The sequence below is a fragment of the Ailuropoda melanoleuca genome, chromosome 1 (genome assembly GCF_002007445.2).
Source record: "Ailuropoda melanoleuca isolate Jingjing chromosome 1, ASM200744v2, whole genome shotgun sequence".
Taxonomy (NCBI): Eukaryota; Metazoa; Chordata; class Mammalia; order Carnivora; family Ursidae; genus Ailuropoda; species Ailuropoda melanoleuca.
The window spans coordinates 144332204-144341405 of NC_048218.1; the positions used below are offsets into that span (position 1 = coordinate 144332204).

At 43.1% G+C, this 9202-nt stretch overlaps 1 protein-coding gene across 1 annotated transcript in view; it reads left to right on the top strand.

Annotated features, from left to right (window-relative positions):
- COL1A2 (collagen type I alpha 2 chain) overlaps positions 1–8983 on the top strand; it is a 35085-nt gene extending 26102 nt beyond the window's left edge. The window contains exons 39-52 of the mRNA XM_002918229.4: positions 864–917; positions 1895–2056; positions 2770–2877; positions 3547–3654; positions 4042–4095; positions 4183–4290; positions 4423–4476; positions 4867–4974; positions 5433–5486; positions 5607–5714; positions 6024–6282; positions 6676–6860; positions 7558–7800; positions 8506–8983. Of these exons, the coding sequence (XP_002918275.1) occupies positions 864–917; positions 1895–2056; positions 2770–2877; positions 3547–3654; positions 4042–4095; positions 4183–4290; positions 4423–4476; positions 4867–4974; positions 5433–5486; positions 5607–5714; positions 6024–6282; positions 6676–6860; positions 7558–7800; positions 8506–8652 (1752 nt within the window). The 3' untranslated portion in view covers positions 8653–8983. The remainder of the gene's footprint in view (positions 1–863; positions 918–1894; positions 2057–2769; positions 2878–3546; positions 3655–4041; positions 4096–4182; positions 4291–4422; positions 4477–4866; positions 4975–5432; positions 5487–5606; positions 5715–6023; positions 6283–6675; positions 6861–7557; positions 7801–8505) is intronic.
- The last annotated feature ends 219 nt before the right edge of the window (positions 8984–9202 follow it).

Below are 9202 nucleotides of genomic sequence, written 5' to 3' on the forward strand. Positions count from 1 at the left end.
AATGGACTCTGATAACATGTCTTTCTTTAGACTCTAGGAAAAAAAAAAACTTGAAAGTTTGGAGATTTTTGATTACTCTGAACTATAATAAGGAGACTCTTGAGATCCAAGTTAACTTTTTTTCAGAGAAATTCTGATATAGAAGTTACTGTTAGATCATGGGATATTAACTTAATCCCAACTGGAACTCAGTGCAGTGGATGTTGCTACCACCACACCTGAGGTAATAACCAAAGTGAACCCCAGGTTGTTGAACTGTGAAACGGATACAAATAATTTCTCTGGCCCCCCCTAGCCTTTTGCTGATGCCCCCCTTCTGCCTGACCGTGCCCTTTCTCTTGGCGCCCAGCACTGTTACACTGACTCCTTCAGGACCCGGGCCTCCCTAGGAATGAACTGCACTGACTCCTTCCTGCTCTCATTGGACAACAATTAATACTCTTGGTCTTTTGTTGTACCTTCCTCTGGAAGCAAAAGTACTGCTCCAGTGTCCATTTCCTTCGCACCCAGCCAGGTGGTTAAGATAGTTATTGTTGTATACACACCAATGTGTAATGCATGTGTCTTATCTTCTTGTTCTTACAACCGTCAGGTTATATGTTAGCATTTCAAAAGGACCATCAGAGCCTTAATGCAAAACGGGGGTGTTGCAACGGGGGCATGCTGGTCAGAGAGGTGCAGAGCTGGAGGGTCTTCGGGGGTCCTTGTTCAATCATACCCCATATGAGGCTGCCACTACCTACCTACTCCTTGGTCCATCCTTGGTCACATGTATTGAGGATTGGCAAGAGGAGAAATTTCCATCTTACCCTAATCCCTAGAGTTGGTATTGATTATGGAATTTTAATGTGCTTCGTTCTTAGGGTGCTACTGGTTTCCCTGGTGCTGCTGGACGAACTGGTCCTCCTGGGCCCTCTGTAAGTAAATCACTTCAAAATATGTCATTTAGTCTAGCCAAAAGGCCTTGCCTCTAGTAGGAAACTGGTAAGAAACTCTCTGGAAACATGCTACTAATATTTTGCTATTACTTTCCTGGTCTGAAATCAGTTTTCCTGAACCATTAAGGCAAAATCATCACAAATTGTATTTTATAAGATCAGCTTAAGAGGCTTTTATTCATGTGAACACAAGTCCCCTTTTAGGGGCATGGTCTCTTCGTTAAAAATAAAAAACAACAGTTTTAGTCACATATCAGATATTTCAATATCTAATTACCCTTTATGGCCAACATTCTGCCTCCGTTGTTAAGGTATAATTGTCCCTGAATTTAAAGGTGGTTTGGCCTCTAATTTAATTCTGATTCAGACTCTCCTGTCAGGACTCAAGAGAATTTAATTAATTACTAAGGATTAAGTCTTCCGGTTAAGGTTTCACGGAAAAAAAATAGCAAAGATGTTGATTTCTTGGAATCCTTTTACAGGTTCATAACAGAAAAGTCTTCATTCCCTGTAGGCATTTAATTAAACCTAGTTGAGAGCATATGTGATTCCTCAATTATGAACAAAATGCCAGTATTGGCTTTCTTCAAAAAGAAATAAGCAGCGTCCTCCCAAACCCAAAGTCCCATTCATTTATGACTAACTCTTCTCACTCTCCATAGCTCTAATTCCAAGACGCCAGGGGCCTGGTAGCACAACATTGCTTCTCCTCACAGACATTTGCCATAGCCTCGACCTCAGTTAGTCACTTTATTACAGCCTCAGGAGGAGGAGGACAGGGCGTTGTCTCTCTCCATTGGAAGGAATGTGACAAAGCTTCAATAGGTCCCCCAAATGGCCAGGATACCATTTTGTTGCTTCACACTGTTTGCATCTTCATCTCTAGAACCTCAGCTGCTCTCTCCCAGGTCTGTGATGATTAACAGAGAATAAATGACTCTGTCATTTGCTCACAGGGTATCACCGGCCCTCCTGGTCCCCCTGGTGCTGCTGGTAAAGAAGGACTCCGTGGGCCTCGGGGTGACCAAGGTCCAGTTGGCCGAACGGGAGAAACAGGTGCACATGGTCCCCCTGGCTTTGCCGGCGAGAAGGGTCCCTCTGGAGAGCCCGGTACCGCTGTAAGTGACTTCAAGCTCCTCTCTTGTAAAACCGTGTATTGAATTACAATAAAGCCTTTACACGGATCTTCAAGTGGCATATATTTGTTGATAAGTATTGTAGGCTCTCACGTAGAGCTCGGGGGAGCCAGGAAATCTGTCCAGCACATACTGAGGTGTCAGAGCTTTGGCAGTTGCTTAGAAGGCACTAGACGGGGATGACAATAAATGAAGGAACTCACTGTTTATCAGAATGGCACCTTACTGGTCCTGAGATTAGAACAGAATCCCACTGCCATGGTCATCCCATTGTAAATGAATCAGTCTCAGTTTGCTACCAGTTTCTTAAACATGCATCATCCAGTGTCATCGTTACTCTGAAATGTGCCTTTACTGGACCGGGTTCAGTTAGAGGCCAAGGTCAAAATTTGCTTCTTGGCATAGATTCTATAAAAACTCTATTGCACCCACCCCACATGGCTTCCTCAATCTCAATCCCATATTTTTCACTGTTGTTCCACTGATCTCAAGGAGGAACCAGGTATAAAGAGATACGCTTACCAAACTGTAAACTCACTGTCATCACTGGAGAAAAGATACCCAAGGATATGTGCTCCTACTAGGAGGTCACTAGCCTTTTTCTAAACTGAGGATAGTTTATTCTCACAATCCTCAAGCCAACCTGTATTATCACCTCGGGGCTCACCAGTGATAGTATTTTTCCTCTTGTTCAGGGCCCTCCTGGCACCGCAGGTCCTCAAGGTCTCCTTGGTGCTCCTGGCATTCTGGGTCTCCCAGGCTCTCGAGGTGAACGTGGTCTACCAGGTGTTTCTGGATCTGTGGTACGTGTTTGACACCATTCTTCTTATTATTAACATAATAAAAGATTTTAAAAGCTGCCACTTCAGATGTGACAGATTGATCACTGAATAACTCCACTTAAGATTTTTTATTCATGGCATTTTCTTACACAGATCACATGTCACTTATCTACGAAGCTTTAATACCACCTTAGACACACGCTATAAAGATACAGCTTAACATTATGCAGAATGATTTTTGTTCTTTTTACCTGCTTAAGAACTATATGAGCTCTAATTGCATTTACTCCTCTGCAGTATGAAATGCTGGCATCATTTATCCTGTAGGAAGAATGCAACTCTGGAAGTTCTGAATCATTCCATTAAATCTTATACATGACAGCAACTAGGAATCATCTCCATAAACTCTCTCAACTTTATGAATTCATTTCACTTGGGAGATCAGATGCAGCTAGGCTCACCTAGTACAGAGCGATGTTTCAAAATTACATAAAGCTGACCATCTGAGTGTGTAAGACTTAGGACGAGGGCGAGCATAACGCAGAGGGGTACTTCTTGCCATTCTGTGGCCCATTCCCTCTCACTGCACTTTCTCTTTGCAAACTGGACTCTCCTAGCGGGGCTTGTGTTGGGAGGGTGAGATCTGCTCTCAGTCCAATGAGAGGAATGTTTCGTCTTCCCTGCGTCTAGGGGGAACCCGGACCTCTAGGCATCGCTGGTCCACCTGGGGCTCGTGGTCCCCCCGGGGCTGTGGGTGCCCCTGGAGTCAACGGCGCTCCTGGTGAAGCTGGTCGTGATGTGAGTCTAACACGTGGTTTGTATAAGCAAACCCAGCTGTGTTCCATTGTGTGCAACTCCGTTGTGTGCAACTTGTTCCAAGTCTCTGAACGAGACGGTCTGTTTCCCCATGATATCTTGTGTCCTGACCACTCCTGCTATTGAAAATATGAAAAATTACATGGGCTGGGGGGATGGCTCTTTACATAGTATACTTCAGAGTTGGCCAAAATAGTAAAAACACCTCTAAGAAAACTAAACTGGCAAGTTCTAACTGGCATGTTTGACGATCTGCCTGGGGGTTCACTGTTGAGTCCTGGGAGGGATGAAGACAGAGGAGCTCAACTATAGGGCCTGGCGGGGTAAAGAGCCTTACTGAGTGCCTTACTTGCTGTGGTATCTTCACAGGGCAACCCTGGGAACGATGGTCCCCCAGGCCGCGATGGTCAACCCGGACACAAGGTCAGCACCCCTCTTTGTCTTTCTCCAATTTAAAAGTGACTAAAATCCAGGCCAGCTGGATGCTCAACTTCACTTTGCCTTTGGTAGGGAGAGCGCGGTTACCCTGGCAACATTGGACCCGTTGGCACTGTGGGTGCCCCTGGTCCTCATGGCCCCGTGGGTCCCACTGGCAAACATGGAAACCGTGGTGAACCTGTAAGTTTGTAAATACCAGTCCCTTAGTGCTGTCCTCACTCTGCCCTCCCCACACTCGGGAACTGGGGGGGCTTGGAGGGGGAGGAGCTTGGGCTTGGCTGACGAGTTTGGTTTTGCTTCTCCAATTTGCAGGGTCCTGCTGGTGCTGTGGGTCCTGTCGGAGCTGTTGGTCCAAGAGGTCCTAGTGTACGTACATGGTGAAGATTTCTTCACAAATTAACATTTAAGGAAACTCAGTCCATACTGTCCATGAAGAAAATAAATAATATACAGGCTAGACTTCCTATTTTTTAATAATTCAGTCCATGTTGCAAATTGCTACAAATAGCTTCTAAGTCTCTTCTATTTCAAATCTCTTCTGCCTGTTGGTATTAAATAATCACAAAAATCTAGCCACTTAACGGAGGCTCAACTAAAGAAGATTAGGGGAATAGAAGGGTGTAACACCCACGTGGCTTTTTAACCTTTGCATGTCTTGAGTTAGCTCTGTAAACAGATAAAGCAATATTTATGGGGAAGTGAGTGTCATTTTCAAAAGAAGGTAAATACCCTGTCTGTCCTCCTTTTTCTTTTCAGGGCCCACAAGGTGTTCGAGGTGATAAGGGAGAGCCTGGTGACAAGGGGCCCAGAGGTCTTCCTGGCTTAAAGGGACACAATGGACTGCAAGGTCTTCCTGGTCTTGCTGTAAGTAAAGTGTAGACATCCCACATGTATACAGATCTTAAATGATCTTCCTCAAATTTTCACTGCTCTTATTCTAAAATGAACGACATCATATTCACTTCCCATTCTCTGGCTGATTCCATCTCACAGAGATAATGCTATTTCATCCCAACACAAAAAGGTGAGGGTTAAGGGAGATCAAAATATACATATATTAAAATCTCCTGGTAACAATGTCCTTCAACCCCACTTAAAATAAATATAATTAGAGGAATGACTAATATTGCACTGCTGAAATAGCTTGTAGAAAAAAATATAATTGAATATAATAGACATAATGGGAGAAAAGAGCCCCATTTTACATTTTCAATTTTCTCAATCCAGAGTCCATTGAAACTAAAGTTTTCCATTCAATTAAAAAAAAAAAATTTGTCGACATGTGTTCTGAAAGTGTGATTTTTCCTGTCCTCTCTTTCAAGGGTCAACATGGCGATCAAGGTGCACCTGGCTCTGTGGGTCCTGCCGGTCCTAGGGTAGGTCAACCTAAGAGACCTTGGTCTCTGAAATCGAGCTTATGGCAGGGAGGGAGTCCCAGAGCTCTGCTTCCTTGTGGGGTTTTCACTGACTCACTCAGACTTGGTGTCCTTCCCTAGGGTCCTGCTGGTCCTTCTGGCCCTGCTGGCAAAGACGGTCGCACTGGACATCCTGGTACAGTCGGACCTGCTGGCGTCCGTGGCTCTCAGGGGAGCCAAGGTCCTGCTGTAAGTATCATTCCGGGCAATAATAAAGAACATCACGGACCTGAGGAATAGTCTCTTCAGACTAACCCAAGATGGCTGTGACAACGCATTAAAGTAGTCCCCTACTTCAGTGTTAGTTCTAAGACATGTAAAGATTGTATGGAAGGAGGTATTTCAGCCCATCCCTGCAAGTATGCCTCGGATCGAGTTATTCTTTTTTACTTATTAGAAAAAGCTTGTGTGTGACACTCAACTGAAAATCTGCTGTCATTGACATCTCTCACTGTGACCAAATATAAAATCTCCTCCTCCTCGCTCTCACCTTTGCAGGGTCCTCCTGGTCCCCCTGGTCCTCCTGGCCCTCCTGGCCCAAGTGGTGGTGGCTATGACTTTGGTTATGAAGGGGACTTCTACAGGGCTGACCAGCCTCGCTCACCACCTTCTCTCAGACCTAAGGATTATGAAGTTGATGCTACTCTGAAATCCCTCAACAACCAGATCGAGACCCTTCTTACTCCTGAAGGCTCTAGGAAGAACCCAGCTCGCACATGCCGTGACTTGAGACTCAGCCACCCCGAGTGGAGCAGCGGTAAGTCAGGATGTCCAAGCCGGACCAGCCCTTCTCACGAGCTGGGCTTTGCAAAATCCATTCTTGCTGACATTTAGGATGAAAAAGTTTGGGGTAAAAATTGCATTATGTGGAATCATACCTAATGAATAAGCATTTTTTCTCCCAGCCAGCACCCAGTCTCAGGCTTCTCAATATATATTTTTGCCTTTTTTTGTGATGATATACTCTGATTTGGCTTTTCATGGAGGAGAGGAGGAACTAATCTTGAAAATAGCCATGCTCTTTCTATTAAATGTGCAGTAGACAATGTTACTTATGGGAATCAAAATCTTTGTCTAGTAATTATTAGAACCTATGCTCCACTCGAGGAGAGGTTTTATGAGCTGGGTCTTTTTTTTTTTTTTTTTAAAGGTTACTACTGGATTGACCCTAACCAAGGATGCACTATGGATGCTATCAAAGTATACTGTGATTTCTCTACTGGTGAAACCTGCATCCGGGCTCAACCTGAAAACATCCCAGCCAAGAACTGGTACAGAAATTCCAAGGTCAAGAAGCACATCTGGTTAGGAGAAACTATCAATGGTGGTACCCAGGTGAGGAATCCTACAAACATTCCTTCTCCTACTAAATAATATTAAGATCGTTTCTATTTTAATGATCTGCATTTTAATCCTCTACCAAAATGGGATTATTAAAAAGAACGTGCTCTTTTCTCGAGTTTCAGTTCTATCCTGGACTGCACATTAAAGATGGACTGATTGATTGAACATATCCAAACAATCTAAAGTTATTATTCAAATTTGACTTAACTGATAATCACTGGAGAAACTGACTAGTGCCCTTTAGCGTGAGGAAGTGCTGGCCAGCACACAGCCCTGTGCCCGTGCATATGTATTCTCAGGACATGTGCTTTTCTGAATTTTTAATCAAATCTCTTCACCAACTTTATTGAATGCCTACTGGTGGGAATCACAGAAAAAAGAAAGAGGTCTGACTCTCTGTCTCTGCACTCTTATTCTAAAGAAGAAACATACACATAAAGGCTTATCTAAAACAGGTACCTTTTTGAGATGATCTTGCCTCAGCCTGGTAGTTCCTATACGGCTTCTAGGTCACTCATATTGCACAGGCAAGTGAATTGAGTTTCCTATAAAAGTACCTTCTTCCTAAGGTTCAGATCTGAGTCCATCATTCCTCCCTAGACCAGCCTTATTTTTTCCCTCTCTTTTTTGACTCTTACTATTTGAGTTCCTCTCCACTTCACTAGCATTTCTATCTTATTCTCTGTAGTTTGAATATAATGTTGAAGGAGTAACCACCAAGGAAATGGCCACTCAACTCGCCTTCATGCGCCTGCTGGCCAACCATGCCTCTCAGAACATCACCTACCACTGCAAGAACAGCATTGCCTACATGGACGAGGAAACTGGCAACCTGAAAAAGGCTGTCATGCTGCAAGGCTCCAATGATGTTGAACTGGTTGCCGAGGGCAACAGCAGGTTCACCTACACCGTTCTTGTAGACGGCTGCTCTGTAAGTAATTGTGGAATACGAGGAAAGGGGGGTTGGAGTTCTAGCTTAGACCACTGAATGAACAGGTGAAGGAGAGACCTACCTTATTCAGTCTATTTTCATAAATGTATTTATTTAAATTCAGATGGCAAATCCGGAGCATTCTTATCAGATCTTGCCTTCGGAGAAATTCTCTGAAATGCTGAAATATATAACATGAAATATATACATTAGCTGTTTTTCTTTAAACATGTGTTTGTTAAATGATGATGTCTGCCCATAACTTAAAATTACTTGAGGTTAAAAGGTCCCAAGGTATAATTTATACCTATATGTACGTTATTTGACTTATTAGTATGGTCTGCATGTAATTTTTCTCTATAATATGCTACATATTGAAGAGAAATTAAAATTCACTCACAGCATACCCACCCAGCTCCCCTACCGGTACACACGCATCCCGAAAATGATACTGTAGCAATAAACCACTTGGAATACGTATTGAAATTTTCTTTTAAAAAATTAGACTGGTAGGAAACCTCTCTCCCTAAAAACACCACTGATGCTTCTGTTTCAAAAATGAACATGTTGATCTGGGCCACACTTCAGAATGAACAGGCCCAAAAGTGGCTCTTAAATATCTAAGGTTGATGACGATGATGATGCTGGATATAGAAATGGTGCTGCTTTATATATATACACATTTTTTTCCCTTTTTTTAAACAGAAAAAGACAAATGAATGGGGAAAGACAATCATTGAATACAAAACAAATAAGCCATCCCGCCTGCCTATCCTTGATATTGCGCCTTTGGACATCGGTGGTGCTGACCAAGAATTCAGGGTGGACGTTGGCCCAGTCTGTTTCAAATAAATGAACTCAACCTAAATTAAAAAAAAGAAAAGAAATCTGAAAAAACTTACTTTCTCTATTTGCCATTTCTTTTTCTTCTTTAACTGAGAGCTGAGTCCTTCCATTTCCTCTGCACATCTACTTGCTTAAATCGTGGGCAAAAGAGAAGGAGAAGGATTGGTCAGAGCATAGTGCAATACGATTCATTCATTCCCTCCCCGCCCTCCCCCGCAAAAAAAAAAAAAGATTTGGAATTTTTTTTTTCAACACTCTTACACCTGTTGTGGAAAATGTCAACCTTTGTAAGAAAACCAAAATAAAAATTGAAAAATAAAAACCATGAACATTTGCACCACTTGTGGCTTTTGAGTATCTTCCACAGAGGGAAGTTTAAAACCCAAACTTCCAACGGTTTAAAACTACCTCAAAACACTTTCCTGCGAGTGTGATCCACATCATTAGGTGCTGACCTAGACGGAGATGAGCGGAGGCACTGGTTCTGTTCAGAATACAAAGGTGCTAATAGTATTTCAGATACTTGAAGACCGTTGATGGTGCTAGAAGAATTTGA